The 19,150-nt window shown below is 34.3% G+C and overlaps 1 protein-coding gene across 2 annotated transcripts; it reads left to right on the top strand.

The window, feature by feature from the left end:
• The first annotated feature begins 2,376 nt into the window (after positions 1 to 2,376).
• LOC136235350 (SUN domain-containing protein 4) lies at positions 2,377 to 6,032 on the top strand. 2 transcript variants are annotated; one of them, XM_066024980.1, is made up of 5 exons: positions 2,377 to 2,559; positions 3,076 to 3,295; positions 3,608 to 4,884; positions 4,984 to 5,069; positions 5,574 to 6,032. In XM_066024980.1, the coding sequence occupies exons 2-5, from the start codon at positions 3,136 to 3,138 to the stop codon at positions 5,818 to 5,820; spliced, it is 1,770 nt and encodes a 589-aa protein (XP_065881052.1). In that variant the 5' UTR covers positions 2,377 to 2,559; positions 3,076 to 3,135; the 3' UTR covers positions 5,821 to 6,032. The 2 variants fall into 2 exon arrangements, with proteins under 2 accessions (XP_065881052.1, XP_065881051.1); XM_066024979.1 differs by having other exon boundaries at positions 2,378 to 2,559; positions 3,072 to 3,295.
• The last annotated feature ends 13,118 nt before the right edge of the window (positions 6,033 to 19,150 follow it).

The following is a 19,150-nucleotide window of genomic DNA, read 5'->3' as shown; positions in this document are numbered from 1 at the left end:
TTAGATGTTGATGGTAAAATTGCTCCTAAATGTAAACGTTATGGGTAATTTTGCACCTTATTCCTTATTTTTTTAGGGATAAGATGCAAAAATACCCATAATATTTTCAGTCAGGAGCAATTTTATCTTTAACGTCTAAAATGGTGTAATTTTACCCCTATCGTTGGCAGCCAAGAGCAATTTTACCTCTAACATTGTCAAATTGGATCATTTTGAGAAATAATTCATCAAACTGTCTTCTCGGTCATAAATTATGTCATCTACACTTCACATATGAGTCATTTTATCACTCACTAGTAACAAATCATAAATATATGACTAGACGTGATATTTAAAAAAAAATTAAAAATTATAATGTTTTTTTTGTACAAGTTGAACCAAAAAAATTCAAAATATTTCAATGAATTATAAATATTAATATCAAATTCTATTATTAAATCACAGAAAATATGAAATATTTTTAAAAATAAATTGATATATGATAGGTGTATAATAAGAAACAAAACTTCCGTGTTTTATAATAATGTCTGAAATTAACACAACTTTACAACGTTAGGAGCAAAATTGCTCTTGACTGTCAATATTAAAAGTAAAATTGCACCATTTTAAATGTTAAAATTGCTCCTAATAGTAATCGCCACGGCTATTTTTACACATTTATTATTTTTTTAAAGGGAAAAGTACAAAAATAAACCTTGTGGTTATACTCATTTTCGATTGCAGTCTTGTGGTTTAAAAGTTTGCAAAATGGTGACTTGAGGTTCATTCCGTTAGCAAACCCATACCAAATTGACTAACGGTGTTAAAAGTCAAAGGGAAAAGAGTTAATTTGGTCCTTATATTTATTTATTTTATAAATTAACCTCTCTTATTATTCAATTATCACGAACAAACCCCAAAATAAAAAATAAAACTCAAATATACCATCTCCTCCATCCATCTTTAATTTCTTTTTTATTAACATCAATTTCATGTTTGGATTCATTAATCTTAAAATGTAAAATTAAGTGGTTAGGAAATGAAATCATCCAGATTCACTGATATTTGGAACCGACTGCTATTTTATAAGAGTATCCAAACTTGAGATATTCCATATAACTCTGATTCGGATTGTTACTTTCAAATTTGAATCTCTGGCCTCGATTAAATCCACCGTCACTACGTGTTGAGGTTGAGTCCTCATCCGAGTTGTCCTAGTCTGCCTGACCATCGGACTCCTCGTCGACCTGCCTGGCAAACTCCACCATTTCGTTCACGGAACCAGGCGGAAGTTTCCGCAACTGCCAGGAATAGAATCGGATTCTGTAATGGCTAGCACTTTCATTGAATCTTATCTCAGTTGAAAGGTCTTCAGTTTTTTCAATCCTTTTGCGAATGTTCGGTTTCTGAAATGTTGGTCGATTTCATTGCAATCTTTTTTGATTCGAATGCCTCCGAGATGGATGAAGAGTTTTCCAATCTCTTGGTGTTGTTTGGCGGTTGGAAGAAGGTTGAATTCATCGCTGACGATTGAAAACGAATCCATTTTCAGAGTTTGGATTTCAAATCTCTTCTTTTTAGAATCTGATTTTCTGCTATCGTGTTAATTTGTGTACTCATACATATTAATGAACCAATAGCAACACTAAGAATAATTCTTTAGTGAATGTGGATGATTTCATAAAAACTACTGCTGATGATGATATTGATTTTAGAGAGATAAATTAATAAAGAGGAGAGAGAGCCGAAATAAAAAAAAAAGAAAGAAGGGAAAAAAATAAGAAATTAAAAAGAGATGGAGAAGATAGTGTAAATGATTTTTATTTTTTATTTTGAGGTTTGTTTGTGATAATTAGATAATAAAGAGGGTTAATTTATAAAACAAATGAATATAAGGATTAAATTAACTCTTTTCCCTTTGACTTTTAACACCGTTAGTCAATTTGGTATGAGTTTGCTAACGGAATGAACCTCAAGGCACCATTTTGCAAACTTTTAAACCACAAAACTGCAATCGAAAATGAGTGTAACCACAAGATTTATTTTTGTACTTTTTCCTTTTTTAAACGAAGGCTAAATAGAAATTAATTAATACCTTATGACAGAAATGAGTTTGGTAGAGTAAATAGAAAGACTTTTGGGTAGTTCATCAAAAAAAAAAAAAAAGAAGAAAGACTTTTGGGGCTAATTAGAAAGGTTATAGTAAATAAATACAAAATTGTTTAACAAAAAAAGTGGAGAATAATATATTTGAGAAATTTTTATTTTAATTTTTACGTTTGAAAAGAAAGGAGAGATGGAAATTACAGAAAGAGAATAAAGCAATAATTGAATTGAAATTCCAATTCCAACAGTCATATAGAGATCGAGAGATTCGTTTCTATAGAAAGTGACAGCATCATGAATATAAGGTCGACGAGCACACCTATGAACCGACAAAACTACGCGGACGATCGACTTTCCTTACGCCGTTTCCCTATTCTTTCACCTTCTCATAAATACACTCTTTCCATTACGATTCGCCCCTTGAATTGAATCTTTTCAAACTCAGAAGACTTCTTTTTTTCCTCTCTTTTATAGGTGATCCCCTATTGGATCCATTCTTTTTAGAATTGGATCTATTCTATTTATTGCTTTCGTGTATTGATATGATTTTATCTGCGTTTGAATTTGGGATTTCGTAATGCTTTCGTTTGAATTTTGTTTTTATTGGTTTCTTTTGAATTGGTTGATTGTCTGTCTGTCTATGTATGATTGGGTTCTTTCACGATCCTATTTGTTGAATCTGTGCTTTCTTGTAATTCGAAAGATTGATTTTGATTTTGCTTTGCTCTAAAGGTGAAGTTTTTGCTCTATCTAAAGTCACCCCACCAGCTGTATCTTCTAATTCAATTAGATGTAGTTTACTCAATGCTTTTTAGTTTCATTAGAGATTGTGCTTTATTGGTTGCTTGCACTGTACCTCTCTGGCTCTTTTTCTCCATTTGCTGATTATCTGTAGATGAATCTTTAAGCTAGATGTACTTTTTCTTTGATTGAAGGATACACAATTCTTAATTACTGAAGATTTTCAATTTTCTGTTTTGCATTAGGCAGTTCAGTTCTTCTGGGGTGTTCTAATTAATCATCTATCAGCAGAGTGAGGATTGATGTGCAATGCAGAGATCACGTAAAGCTCTTCTGGAAAGAAGAGCTTTTGGAAAGGCTGCTGGTGAGAAAAATTACTTGAGGAAGGTTTCTCTTTCTGTGTTTATAGTTTTGTGGGGGCTCTTTTTCCTCTTCAGCTCATGGATCAGCCGCATCAATGGTTATGGAGGTAGGTTTTTGAACCAAGTTTCTTTGCTATTGTTCATAAAAATGTTTCATTCTTCTTGTTCATAAAATTGTGTCTTATTATCCATGTTAATGATACTGCAGTCTACAGTAAGGAGAAGCTTTTCATGTTCATAAATTTATTATCACCAAAACTGAGAAATTATGCCACAATTAAATCTCACTGCTTCCAGTTTCCAAGCTCTTTTCATATAGCATAGCAAACAAATTCTAGTTATCCTTAAGTTTTCGTTACTTCCTCTATGATTATAAGTATTTTTATTGTCTTAATATCTTTTTTTTTTCTTTTGTTCAGATGAACCTTCAGTGTTTGGAGTGGAAATTCCAAAATCAAGTGAAAAAAGTTTGGATAGCTCTCTGCTTTTTGGTTCTTTGGATAAAAATCCATCAAAAGAAATATCTGATGTCCATTCAGATGAAGGTTTTTGTACAGATACTGCTGAAACTGGAAGTACAAATGATGAATTAGTTGGGGTTGAAGGAAATGGCAATCCTGCCTTTCTTGCTGAGCAACCTCAGGGAAACTCTGGTTCAGATACGCAATCTGAAAGCAGTGGTGCTAAGGCTGACAGAGTATCTCATCCTGCACCTATTGGTCTTGATGAATTTAAGAGCAAAGCTTTTAACTCAAAAAGCAAATCTGGAATTGATCAAAGTGGAGGTGTAGTTCATAAATTAGAGCCTGGGGGCAAAGAGTATAATTATGCGGCTGCGTCAAAAGGAGCAAAAGTATTGGATTCTAATAAGGAAGCAAAGGGAGCGGCCAATATCTTGGGCAAAGATAAGGACAAGTATCTTCGAAATCCATGCTCTGCTGAAGGGAAATTTGTTGTAATCGAACTTGCTGAAGAAACGTTAGTAAATACAATTGCAATAGCAAATTTTGAGCATTACTCCTCTAATTTAAAAGATTTTGAGCTGCTGGGAAGCTTGTCTTACCCGACGGAAACATGGTTTAAGCTTGGGAATTTTACAGCTGCCAACGTTAGACATGCTCAGCGGTTCACTCTTGACGAGTCACAATGGGTGAGGTATCTGAAGCTTAATCTGCTGAGCCATCATGGCACAGAGTTTTATTGTACTCTTAGTGCTGTTGAAGTTTTTGGAGTGGATGCTGTGGAGCGGATGCTGGAAGATTTGATCTCCTTTCCTAATAAGTTATATGTGCCTGAAGAGGAAACTAGTGAGCAGAAACAGTCCTCTTCCAAATTAGAGCCTACTCATGCTAATGATTGTGATCAAGAACTTGGCATGGAAATGGGATCTGGTTCTACAGTCGAAAACTCAAATGGTAAACTGGAATTTCCAAAAGGTAAAGTGCCAGATCCAGTCGAAGAATTTCGCCAGCAACAAGGAAGCAGAATGCCTGGAGACACCGTTCTTAAAATATTGATGCAAAAAGTTCGTTCTCTAGACTTGAGTTTATCTGTTTTGGAAAGATATTTAGAGGAGGTGAGTTACAGATATGGCAATATCTTTAAAGGGCTCGACAGTGATTTAGGAGACAAAAATGTGCTTTTAAAGAAAATTAGATCTGACATTCAAAATCTCATGGACAGCCAAGAGCTCATTGTATGTCAAATTCTCACCTTGTTTCCCTTTTCATTTCTTCCCTTATGTAGTAGGTGTATATGTCATCTCAAATTTTTGATCCTCTGTTGCCTTGTGCAGGCTAAAGAAGTTGATGATCTTCTTAATTGGAAATCCCGTGTTTCTAAGCAGTTGGATGATATAGTTACAGATAATTTTGCTCTTAGGTTCGTCCATCCCTCAACTATAAACTTCTTGACCACTGGTCTACAAAGTTGTTTTGAAATGTTTTTATTATCAGATAAGATGTTATAAAAAAAGTTGTGGGAGAAACAGAAACTCAAACTCTCCACCTTTCAATTCCACTAATGTTGCACTAAAGATCACCAAGTTGCTATATTTTTTTTTATAATATCACGAATTTGAACTGAATCTTACGATTGGATTCACGAGTCATGAGTCATGATTCACGAGTCGAACCTCAATTTGACAACTATCTGTAGAATTTTGATTCTTTATTCAGAATGTTTTCACTTCAAACTTGTACCTGTGCCTAATTATTGACATTCTTTAGCCCTTTTAATTCATCAAATTAATGTATTGAGCACAAGTATTGTTTATCTTCCCATCTTTGTTCTTCCATTTCTTCACTTCACAGTATTAATAGCTCATTTTCGGAGTTCTTTGGATTGATTCGATCATTTTTTCTAATAAGTGCCTGTTTACTGCAGGGCAATGGTTGAAGGGGTTCAACAGAATCAGATATCTATGGAGAATAAGGGTATAGCAATATTTCTGGTATGCTTAATTTTTGGATCTTTTGCGTTTTTGAGGCTATCCGTAGATATACTAGTGAGTGTTTATAAGGTATTAAGTATTCAAGAAACAGACAAGTCCAGGAAATTTTGTTGGATGAGCTCATCCTGGCTTTGGTCACTGTTCAGCTGTAGCATTATTATGTTCATATTATCATTATAATTTTGTATCGTAGTTTCCATTGAGAGGGAAGTTTATAAGGTTATTTTTGGCGGATTTGTGAATACACAGAGAGGATATGGAAAAAGAAAATTGTATCCGAGGGTGTGGGAATTTGTCCGGAGAACAAATGATATTATCAATGGAATTGATTGAATAATCTCTTGTCAAATTCTTTGTTTTATGTATGGTATTAAACATTTGTTTTAGTTCGAGTTTTGACTTTGTTTTAATTGCTAACATATTACGATGAATTCACGAAAAATGTGAAATCTGGGGACAAGATTTTGTACCTTTTAACTGTGCTGTGGAAAGTGCATGTGGAGAGATGAAATTTGGAGTTCTTTCATTGAAATGTCAATAAATAGAATACATTTGTCAAATTTTATGTGTGTGAACCCTCCAAATTCCAAGCAATCCTGGTGTTTGATGCTTGTGCCAGTTTTCAATAGAATTGCCTGCTATCTCATTGAACAGATCTCAAGGCTCTTCGTCTATTTGTCAAACACATTGATTTGTCACTTCTCATAGATTTTGTTTTTATTAAATTAACACAATTTTGCAACCTTTCTGTGGCTAGTGAAGGAAGTGAATTGCTTCAAAATGTTTGGATTAGTTACAACCTGTGTTGCCCGGAAATTTGTCGTACTGGTTTTTGAGAGTTCCTATTTCCGCAATGGGTACGAAATGCGGAAACGTTACCAAAAAGGAGTATTCGTGTAACATAGTTTGCAACTACTGGGGAAAAGATTGATTCATATAAAACAAGACCTCCTAGAGTTTGATTTACCATTCCTTTCCCGACTGCAAAGTCTGGTCAGTTTGAATCTTTCACATCCTTATTTGCTGATATGGCGATGAGATGTGCTTAGGAAGTTTTAACTTTTACTAGCCGTGTTAACTTTGAAACCTGCTAAATTAGCAAGTAAAGATGTTCAAAATTAACAAATTTAGATATATGATAAATCCAACTTATAAGTTTAGGGTGTCAAATGGGTAAAATGTGATGCATTAACCCATTAATTTAAAAAGTGTTGTGTATATGTATCTCCGGCGAAAGAATTAGCCGGATTTTAGACTTGTCTCCTTGATGTGAGAATTAGTTTTTTATACACAACCCTAATTTATTATTCAAGTGGTGATAAAATGTCAGTGACTAGAGTTTATCTCCTTAATGTGAGAATTTAGGGACAGATTGCAAGCAGTTTTACCAAATAGTTTGTCTCTTTCAATTCTTTCCAAAAGCTTCTTTGCAATAGTGGTTATGCCGGCGCCACAAAAAAAGCTAATAATGTTAGCTAAATTATTGCTAACTGACACATACTGTTTAATACATGTTCCAATTGAGTTAAATGCTTTAGAGTCCAAATTGTAAACAAACAGAATAAAGAATAAAGGTTCTCAATTATTAAATTTATTTTATTTTAGGGTTAAATTAAAAAAATAGTAATTTTACTTTTTAACATTACAAAAATATAATTATTTCTTTTAATGTTTGTATTTTGGGTCAATTAACATTTGAAAGTTGAGCCAATTACATGTTATAAAAATATAAAATTTAATTATTTCTTGACTGGATCAAAGGAGAATGAAATAAAAATCAAACTTTTAGGGTAATTTATAGAGACCGAAACAATTAACGAATATATTATTGCAGGATAAACTACAAATTTAGTCTTATAACTATTGGAGAAGAACAAATTTAGCTCTCACTTGCAAAACAATGCAAATGGTTAAGCATCTCACATTGCTAAATGAGGAAACTATATACTCAATTCATTTCAAAATAATTGTGACATTTGATCAAATCACACATATTAAGGAAATGATCGATTCACATTAAATTTATGGAAAATGGACTAGAATACCCTCTATCTCTCTTCATTAATAATTCTCATTTTTTGTGCCACTCAATAAGTTGAACCACTCTCCATACATTGAAAAGTTAAAATGATAAAAATTGCAATTAATATTAAACTCATTAATAGGGCTAAAATATGAAAAAATTGCATTGGAAACTACACCTGACAAATAATATGATTCGAAATTTTTTGATCAAATGTGACAATTATTCTCAAATGGAGGGAGTAGCTCCTTAAATATGTGAGGCAATCCTTACCTTCAAGGTACAGCTTGGGGTGAGTTAGACCTTTGATTACACAAATCTTAAGCTCAACGGTTACCACTTAGACAGAATCCAAGCCTCATTAATGAAAGATGATTTTTTTACCTGCAATTTATGTTCTGGCTATTCTCCAACATCTCTTGTGTTCTGACAATTGAATAAGGTTTGAAACTACACATCTTTTATTAGTTAAAAAAACTCATCTTCCGTTAATGAGGTTTGAAATTGCACCACCTGGTAAACTTATATTGTTTTGTACATAAAGACTAAATCGACTCTCCCCCAATAACCATATTATCTCTATTATTGTTAAGAGAAAAGTTGTGAAATAAATTTTAGAGGCCCATGTTGTGCTATTGTTATTAAGATACGTGATTGAAAAAAAAGGACAATGTGTGTTATTGTTGTTGACTTTCAATTCTATTTTAGTAGGTTATATTCTTGTTTTGACTTTCAATTCTATTTTAGTAGGTTATATTCTTGTTTTCTATATATGGTTACTATTGAATTCAGATATATGTTTATAATTATATTTGATGGTAATTTTGATTAATTGAGATTTTAATATTTATTGTATTGTAATTGAAATAAGTTTTGAAGGAAGCCTTAGGCGGTCTAGGCGTTTCTCCCTAAAGTCATTCATGATCATGTTATCACTCATTAGTAACCGACCAAAGATACATATACAAATATGAATTATTATTTTTATCTCGTATTCTCCATCTAATCAAAGATACGTATATACACGAGATATTTTAGAAACAATTTTAATTTGTTTCCACTTGTGCACACATGTCTTTAATCTACTGTCGATGAGTGATAGCATAATGCACATGTAGAGTAGAGATAATGAGATTCATAACTGTGTAAAATATAATTATCGGTAGAGATAAAATTAATCCAACTTGTAAAAATTATTATCGTTTATAACATTATGAGTAAAATTAGGATATTTTTTTTTAGCTTAAGTGCATCATTCTTACTTCCATCATCATTTTTTAGAATTGCTTTTTATAAAGACGGAACCATAGAAGATGACGAGATTGATCTTTTCTCTCTGCAACATGTATTCTCTCTTTTTTTTTTCTTTTGTTTTTATGATTAACCAATCATTCTCTAACTTTATTATCATGATGATATTATTAATTTTGATTGTTGTCGTAGAATAATTAAGAAGATGATTTTTTTCCCTATTTTTCAGTATTACTACCATGATCATATAATTTATTTTTTCCTTTTGATGAGCCAAACATTGATCATATATACAATTATATTAACTACCCTTTTTAATTGTAAAACACAAAACAAACGCTTTGATTAAGCGAATGGAAATGATAATGAAATTCGATATTTGCAAATGATTGTACACATTTATTGTTAAATCTAGATTTATTAAAATGATTTTTATCATGAAAATATTAATTTGTACAAATCAATTGTTACTAGTTAAAATATTCATAATTTTTTATAAATATATTGTTAGTTGATTTAGTTTAATTAAGAGAAAAGTACAAAAATAAAACCAACTTGCAAAGATAGTGACAGACCCTGTGATTTAAAAGTTCGCAAACATGGATTTTGTGAAATTTGCAGTTAAAAAATATGTGAGTCAATTTTTCAATCAAACAATGTTTATGGTTTATTTATTAGTTAAAATTCACAAAAAATTGTATTTCAAAAAAATAAATAAATTAATGTATCATATAATTCATTTTATTAGTCGCATATATAATACATATTATAAAATATATATTTTTAATTGGAATAAAGATTAAATTTAACACTAACGTTTTAAAAGAAGTGCAGTTTTAATCTTAACATATTGTGCAAATATAACTCTAACATTTTCAAACAAGATCAATTTTAGCACCACGTTATCAAAATTTAGAAAAACTAATTTGACTGGTATTTAACTGTCACTTTAAATATTCCAAAGATCAATTATGTCTAAAATATTTAGTATATTACTAACAAAATTATAAAAATTCTATTAAAATACTAAAAACTAAATCTGCTACATATAAATTAATCACAATTTTTTTTTTGTCAAACTGTCTAAAATATTTACCGTGTTATTAATATAGTTACAAAAAACCCACAAAAAATATATGAAATTGCTTCAGTTATCGACAAACTTGTTTGGAATGTCTGATCTGAGAGTTAAATAACAGTGAAACCATTCTTTTTCAAAATTTTGATAGCGTAGGGCTGAAATTAATCTTACTTGAAAACGTTAAGGTTAAATTTACAATATTTCATTCGTTAAGACAAAATCTAAACTCCGCTTGAAATAATAGGGTGAAATTTGGCTTTTGTCCATTTTTAATTGAAAAATTTACATACAAATTCAGATTTAAAAAATTACCTACAATTATGTAAATAATAATTTAAATAATATCAGATTAAATAAATTATTACTTTTAATATATTTATATTTTTTAGGATTTAGAATTTATTAGATTAGATCGTAAAATAAAATAATATTTTATTTTTGATATAAAAATTAAATTTTGTAATTGGAATTTTATAATTAAAAGGTAAAAAGAACTTTTTAATATTTAAGTGGGTTGAATCGGACTGAACTTGGGACTTAAATCTCAAAATTTGAGCCCAATCTGGACCGATGTGGGCCTAATCCACTAACAGACCTATTTTTTTGCTTACCTAAAAAAGATTTTTATAATAATCTTTGATAAATGCATAAATGTAACTATCGTTTACACACTTGATGACTACACTTTTATGCTATTCAACTTTACAATTTTTTAATATAAAAGTTTTGAACATTTTAAATCTTCGACTCGTTTGTTTTGAGGTCATTTATGTGCGGTTAAATTTTTAGTAAGAAAATAAGTATTTAGAGTTAGAAAGTTCTGGATATTATGATTTTGGAAAATAAAAAATGTGGTTCCGTTCCATACTAAAAGTAGTTAAACCATTTTAATTCTTTGGACTTTTCCATTTTTACACTGTCAATATTCATTTTGAAGCATTAATTGAAATTTAATGACTCTAATATTAGAACATGTAAAATTGTGTGATTTTTACATCTTGTTTTTAAGTTTAGTGGCCATAATGCTAATAAAAATAACGTCCAATGGCCATGAATGTAATTTATCCAAGTTTACACCACAAATACTTTCCTAACAACTTTTCTTGTTTTATAGAAATTCTACTATATAGTTCTGGAGTAATACATTATATCAATATAGCTGGCTTTAGGAGGATTCAATCTAGGCACACGCCTAAAGTTAGGGATGCAAACGAGACATAATGTTCACGAGCTCGAGCTGAGCTTCAAGCTCAAATTCGTGTTCGAGCTCAGCTTGAATAAGAGCTCATTTTTTCACGAGATGTTCACAAGTCAGCTCACTTATCTTGTTCACAAGTTTAGCTAGCGAACAACTCATTTATATTGCTCACGAGCTGTGCTCGCGAGCAACTCGTTTATCTTGCAAAAGAAATAATATACACACACTTAAACATTAAAAAGCTCAATTTTTAGTCATCAAACAAAAAATAATCAAAAATTCCTAAATTAGCAAATCAAAATTAACAAGTGTGATACAGATTAAAGACGAAAGTGATGATTTTGATCGTAATTTTTTTTTCTCTTTTTATACTTTTACGTATTTTTTATTTTTTTTTTCTAATTTTTAGTTAGATTTTATTAATTAAGTTAAATGAGTCAACCTATGTAACCCATTTAATAAATGAGTTGGATCACCCATATATAAATTGGTTATCTCAACCCATCTACTAAATGGGTTGTTTTGGGTTGACCGATTTATTAAAGGAAAATTTACATATAAATTCACTTTTACAAAACTATCTATAATTATAATTATGTCAAGTAATGATCTTGAATTATGTCAAACTAGTCTAATCAGTACTTTTAATATATTTTAAGGATTATAATTTATAAATTGGGTATTGCTATATACCGCAACATTTTTTCCAACCACCGCACTATTTTGACAATTATGCCCTCCTCATAATTTAAACTCAAAAACCAAATTTTTTTTTTCCTCTCTTTCTCTCCCAAGCCTAAAAACCCTAATTGGACGAAAATGGACCCGAGCATTCCCGAAGACCATGATTTCGTACACGAGGTAATCCTATGATATAAATTTAAATTAAAATTTCGTTTTTTAATTTTTTAATTTTTTTTAATTGGATTTGGCCTAAACGGGCGTCCGATGCTGCTCGTCCGCACGGCCGAACGGACGAACTGCCTGTTCGGCCGTGCGGACGAGCGGCATGCGCCGCTCGTTCGGCCTACGAAACGAGTGGCATGCGCCGCTCGTTCCACCAGCCGAACGAGCAGAGCGCGCTGCCCGTTCGGCCTGCGGAACGAGCAGCGCATGCCGCTCGTTTCGCCGTCGGACGAGCGGCGTGACCTGCCCGTTCCCACGTACGGTGGAACGGGCAGGCTGCCCCTTTAGGCATAATTTGCCCAATTTTTTGATTTTAACCGGGCAGCCTGTCCGTCTAGCCTATATGAGGCCCGAACAAGCTCGTAATTGTAATTTTTAACCCGACTAAGCCCTAAATTTATATTTTAAATTTTTACATGTATTGTTAATACCTATTATGCAACCGAATGCCATTTTTTTAACATTTTTGTGCGTATTGTTAATACATATTATGCATTTTTTATATATTCAGGAACCGTTAGAAGATTGGCAACCGGACGACATTGTTTACAGTTCTCGTTTTATAATGGACACCGTTTTCGCTTCGTGTGAAGATGCTGTCACTTGGACAAAACAGGTAGGTATTCGAATTAGGTTTGAGATTACAATATCTTCGCATAAAAATGGTGGAAAGCAAAAGCAATTGAGATGTTCACGGGGTGAACGCTACAGAGGGAAAACAGATGACGTAGGGTTAATACGAAAAACGAAAACTAAAGCGTGCAGGTGGAAATTTGAGATTAAAGCCTATCAACGGTCAGACCTTACTGGTTGGGGGATAAAGGCTAAGGCTGGATTAACTAGTCAGCACAATCATTCATTACGTGTGTATCTAGAGGGAATTCGGCAGATGAGCGGACTCAGTATCGCATCTAAATTAATCGTTCGTGATATGAGTTCGGCTCAAGCAAAGCCTTGTGCTATTTTAGCAGCCGTTAAAGAAAAGCATCCTGAAGACCACCCAACAATTAAACACGTCTACAACTATAGAGATAAGATGAGGAAGGATGGGTTTGAAGGTAGAGACTTGGCTAGTCAGTTCTATCATATCGCTCTCGAGAACAAGTATGCTCATTATACGCAAACTGAGGGTGATTCCAGCGTCATTACACATGTGTTTATGGCACATCCAGAATCAGTAAATTTATTCAGGACTTATCACTGGTACATCGGCATTGATTCCACGTACAAAACCAACAAGTACAAAATGCCATTCGTTGAAATTGTTGGGATGACGCCTTGCAATAACAATTTCAAGATCGCATATGCCATCATTAAAGATGAGACTGAAGGAAGTTACCGTTGGGTCCTACATCGGCTGAGGGTTTTGATTGGGTTTGATCTCAACCCGACTGTTATCGTTAGTGATAGGGAATTGGGGTTGTTGAAACCGATTCTGGAGGTTTTCCCACATACAGCACATTTGCTATGCACTTGGCATATAAACAAGGATGTAGAAGATCGGGCGTACAGAATTATGGGAGACAAATCAATTGCTGGTAAATTCAAGAATGGAAAATGGAGAACATTAATTGAATCTTTATCCATTGCGGAGTACGAGGAAAATCTGGGCAAGATGCAAGATTCGATGAGCAGGTACCAAACTCTTATCTCGTACGTTGAGGAGACGTGGTTGGTGCATAAGGAGAAGTTTATTGTTGCATGGACGAAAAATTTCTTACATTTTGGCAACACAACCACTTGTCGTGTGGAGAGCGAACATGCGAGTCTAAAGCAATGGCTCAATACATCCACAGGATCGCTGGATACGGTATGGCAAAAGGTTCATAAGCAGATAGAAGCCCATGCAACTCATATCAGGTATTTTCAATAGGTACTATTGGAAGATGTTTGTATTCTTATCATGTATTTGTAAGTCTCAGTCAACTGATAGTATGTTTATGTTCTTATTAGGTACATGCTTGAGCAGTCCAGGCTTCGTAAAGGAGTCTCTTACTCCGGATTCCCCTTTAACCACCTGGTATGCAAAGTCTCACAATACTGCATGCAACTGATCAATGTTGAGTTAGCTCGCATGAGAAGTTTGAGCCATGAAGTGAATACGTGTTGTGGATGTGTATTGAGAACCTCTCATCAGATACCATGTGCATGCGAGATCAAACAAGCTTATGAGTCTGGCGATATGATCAGTGTTGAGAGGGTTCATGTGTTCTAGAGAACACTTTTGATTAATTATGGTCAGACTCATGAAACTGAAGGGTGTCCTGATCAGACAGAGGTTAGAGATATTTTAAATCCTTAGTCGACCAGGTCTCTAAAGGTGACCCAACCTTGCTGCGAAACATTTCAATACTTATACATGATCAACTACACCCTGATCAAGCACATTACACCAAACCTGATGTGAAAATTAACGTTCGAGGACGACCGAAGGCGGGTAAATCTACAAAACGTATGCCTAGTGCCTGGGAGTACAACGAAACTCGGCGTGGACGTGCTCGTTCTAGTAGTTCGTCTATGAGCCGTGGTAGAAGTGGTAGAAGTGGTAGGAAAAGCTCTTCATCATCTGTCCATAAATTTTCATCCTCAGGTAATACAGTTTTGCAATATCTAATTCATTTACACTTAACATAAGTTATGTGCGGTTTACAATATCTTATTTCACTCAATGCAGATGGAAATACGTATGAAGTTAATGATTTCGTTCATTCTGACAAAATAATTGGGATCATTAAGCCCTACGTTGAAACATATTGCGACGTAGTCGGTGATGGAAATTGTGGCTTCCGTGTTGTTTCTTCCTACATTTTTGGCACCGAAGAGAAGTGGCAATCAGTTAGGCATCACCTTAGGAATGAAGTAATTGCTAACCGTTCTCGGTATGAATCTGTGTTAATTGACGGTGTTGATGCAACAATTAATAGAATCAGTTGGGACGGTGGAGCTTGTTCGCATGAGCATTGGATGCTCGCTTATGATGACATGTTTCTGATTGCTACATTGTACAATGCTGCTTTAATGTTTTTCGGTTACATGGGTGGAAATAACTCTAGTTTTTATGGTACTGTTTTACCAGTGTATGCCCCTTCCACTGCTACGAGACCAGAACGAGAGATCTGCATAGCTCATTTGAGTACGCACTGTCGCAACTATATTCGTTTAAATTTATCTCTTAATTTTCCAGTCCCTCATGTACTGGGTAAATTACATACGTGGTATACAACCTTTATCCGTAATCACACTTTGGTGTACAATCAAAATTTTTTTCACACTAAACTGTACAACCTTTTAGTGACCTCCCACTAAAGTGTACATCAGGTAAAAATGACCGGTCAATGCTCAGTCAACGCGCCACCTCAGCTTTGACCGGTCAAAAAGTCAAAAAATTCAACTACTTAATATAAAATTACTTCTATACCCCTATCTCTCCATATCTTCATCTTCTTCCTTCTATTTCTTTCTCTCTCTTCAAATTTCTTTCTCTCTCTAACCTCTCTCTTTGAATTTCATTATCTCTCTAACCTCTCTTTTTGAATTTCTTTATCTCTCTAACCTCTCTCACTAAAATCAATACCATCAAATCTTTATAGGAAACTTCAAATTTCTTTCTCTCTCTAACCTCTCTCTTCAAATTTCTCTCTCTCTCTAACCTCTCTGTCCATAATGACAGGTTCAGAACTGAACCGAAAACATAACTATCATTAATTGTTACTAAAAAAACTATCAAATTTCTCTAACCTCTCTCTAAATTGGATCAACCTTGATTAATTGTTGCTCAAAAAACTGCTACTTTTCTATCCCTAAATTATATATTGAATTATTTCCCAAAACTATATTATATATCTCATCTGCTAAACTCTCATATGCCGTTTGTCAAATAAATAAATTCCTTAATTTAAGGTTATACCATAGTTAACAATATTATTTCGATCTTTCTCCTACAAATAAAATGATTTGACAAAAAATAAAATAAAAAACACTACAAAGGAATGAGCAGATTCACCTGATCCAATTAAATAAAAAATATCATAACATTTAAAAAATGGAAATGAGAAAAGGATGTCAATTTATTAATTGTTAATCCATGTTTGGACTTTTCATGAAATCAAAATTAAATACCAGCCCATCGCTTAATCAACTTCTTCTTCTTGAAACTAAACTTAACATGAAATCAAAATTCTCATTTAGACTTTCCCCTTCTCCGGCGACCTACGTCATCCTTGCTTTATTAGGCTACACCATCGGCTACCTATCAGCTTCATGGACCTCATCTTTTCGCCTGCAAACTCCTCCCCAATCTCCAGCGCCGACCATCGCAGCCACCGTCTTTTCTAAACTCGACAATAACTTCTCTACGCTAATTGACAACTTCTGAGTCAAGACTCGGTGTATTCACTTGATTCCCTCTAAACATATCCGCCAAATGATAGTTATGTTTTTGGTTCAGTTGTGAACCTGCCATTATAGAGAGAGGTTAGAGAGAGAAAAATATGAAGAGAGAGGTTAGAGAGAGAAAGAAATTTGAAGTTTCCTGCAAAGATTTGATGGTATTGATTTTAGTGAGAGAGGTTAGAAAGATAAAGAAATTCAAAGAGAGAGGTTAGAGAGAGAAAGAAATTTGAAGAGAGAGAAAGAAATAGAAGGAAGAAGATAAAGATATGGAGAGATAGGGGTATAGAAGTAATTTTATATTAAGTGGTTGAATTTTTTTGACTTTTTGACCGGTCAAAGCTGACGTGGCACGTTGATTGAGCATTAACCGGTCATTTTTACCTGACGTGGCACAAGACTGAAGCTCCTCAACACTCGCATCAGCAGTCACCATAGGCCCATCGATGGGGATGCGCAAAATCTGCCACACATCATGCAACATAATGCTCATCTCACCAAACGGCATGTGAAATGATGATGTGTCTGGCTGCCACCGCTCCACAAAAGCCGCAATCAGGGGCGCATAGATATGGCCATACATGATATTGGGTAAATGGGACAATCCAGTTGACTCTATACGGTTCTGGATCTGCTTAGAAGCACCACCGTACCATACACACAGCTTCCCACAGTATAATGATCGTGTCTGACACCTAAGGAGGCCTCTATCTTGCCCGCTCCAGATAGCATTGGCAATATGTCCCAGGAAGCTCGGGATCACAAGACCATCAGATGGACCCCCAGGAACCGGGGTCTTCACGATCCAGTCATCCTCTACATCACTCCTCGAGCGCTTGCTGCTACCTGAAATTACAGTAAACTCATTTGTTATATTCGTATATTTTATAATAATCACGAATAAATCACATAATAATAAGTAAATTTAAATTTTTCACCCGAAGACGACCCTGCTGTGGAAGCAAAACGTCCGTCTCGACCCCTCGGTATGGTCTTAGTAGGTACTGGCATAGAGGATGAACTCTAAGGAGGCATAGAGTCAGGTCCGTCCATCTCTAAAGCATCCGCCATCTCCTCAGGCTGTGCCCTCTAGGCATCCCCCATCAATATCTGGTCCGCCCGTTCCCTCCGGGCAGAGGCAGTCACAACACATGACCTTGTATGTCTCTTTCCAGAACGGGCCTCAACAATATCAGCTTGTACAAACCAAAAACATTTTACATATATATATATGCAAATAACGCATTTTTATTTAAATATACTCAATTTCTCGTTTTTCAGTTTTTTTTAATACTTGGGCATTGCCATAGGCCGGGTCGAACGAAGTTATTTAAAAAAACAAAATTTCGGGCCGAATTTTGCTTAAACAGACCGCCGCAACCGTCCGGCCGCTGGGTTGAACGGTTGCGGCGCTCGTGTCGGCCATAGGGCCGACCTAGGCGCCGTTCTCGTTCCGCTGTAAGGCGGAACGGGCAGCGCGCACCGTTCCATCGTACGCTGGAAGGCATGCGCCGCTCATTCCGCCGTAAGGCGGAACGAGCATGGCTCTCGTTCCACTGTACGGTGGAACGATTGCACCTTTCGTTCCACCTTACGGTGGAACGAACGGCAGTGCCGTTTCCACCACGGGTGGAAGGGGCAGTTCGTCCGTTCCACCCGAGGTGGAAACGGCGCGACGATTCCGTTTAGTGTATATTCATACGGGTTTCGCCTCCGATTCGGAGGCAGAACCCTTGATTTCTGAGTAATTTAAAAAAAAAAAACTTACCGGAGATTTCATGAAGCCTTTACCCGCTCCTGGCTTTGGCGGCATGTTGTTTTAGGTCGGGTTTTTTGAAAAACCAAAAAGGTAGAGAGGATTTGAGAGGATTTGAGATTTTTGAGATTTTTGAGTTTAAATTATGAGGAGGGCAAAATTATCAAAATAGTGCGGTGGTTGGAAAAAATATTGCGGTATATAGCATCCCACTTATAAATTAGAAGTCTAGAATATATTTTCTAAAATTTATGATTTATGAATTGCAGTCTAGAATTTTTAAATTATGGTGTAACATCATAATATATAGAAAAAAATGATATATTAAGAATTAAGTTTGGTGATATGATTTAGTTGTAATTTTGTTCTTAATTATGATATTCATGTATTTGACCATTTATTAAATAGGTTGTGTCAATCCATTTATCCATTTTGACACTTCTACTCTAAATAGGAAGCCTTAGGTGGCCCAGACGACTCCCCCTAAAGCCGTTCATGATCATAACATAATACACGTGTGGAGTGGGGATATTGAGATTAATAACTGTGTAAAGCATAATTATCGTTTAGAGATAAAATTAGCCTAATCGTAAACATTAGTGATATAATTACATCATTTATAATCGTATGAATAAAGTTAAGATATATTTTTTACTTATAAATTCATCATTCTTATTTCCAATATCATCATGCTTTAGGACCTCTTTAATAATTAATATACATCACCAACTTTGACAAATAGATGAGTGGATTAATTTCTAGAATTGTCTACCAAAAACATTTCTAGATTAGTCTATTATAATATCTAGATATTTTGTTTCTTCACCTACGTAATTTGTGGTTCAAAATTATCAAAGATTAGTATAAATAGGTGCTTGTAGTTTGTAGGTGAGCCAAGCAAAAAAA

Source organism: Euphorbia lathyris, chromosome 7 (genome assembly GCF_963576675.1).
Source record: "Euphorbia lathyris chromosome 7, ddEupLath1.1, whole genome shotgun sequence".
Lineage (NCBI taxonomy): Eukaryota > Viridiplantae > Streptophyta > Magnoliopsida > Malpighiales > Euphorbiaceae > Euphorbia > Euphorbia lathyris.
The sequence above is the reverse complement of the archived record's forward strand: the minus strand, read 5'-3'. Positions and strand labels throughout refer to the sequence as shown.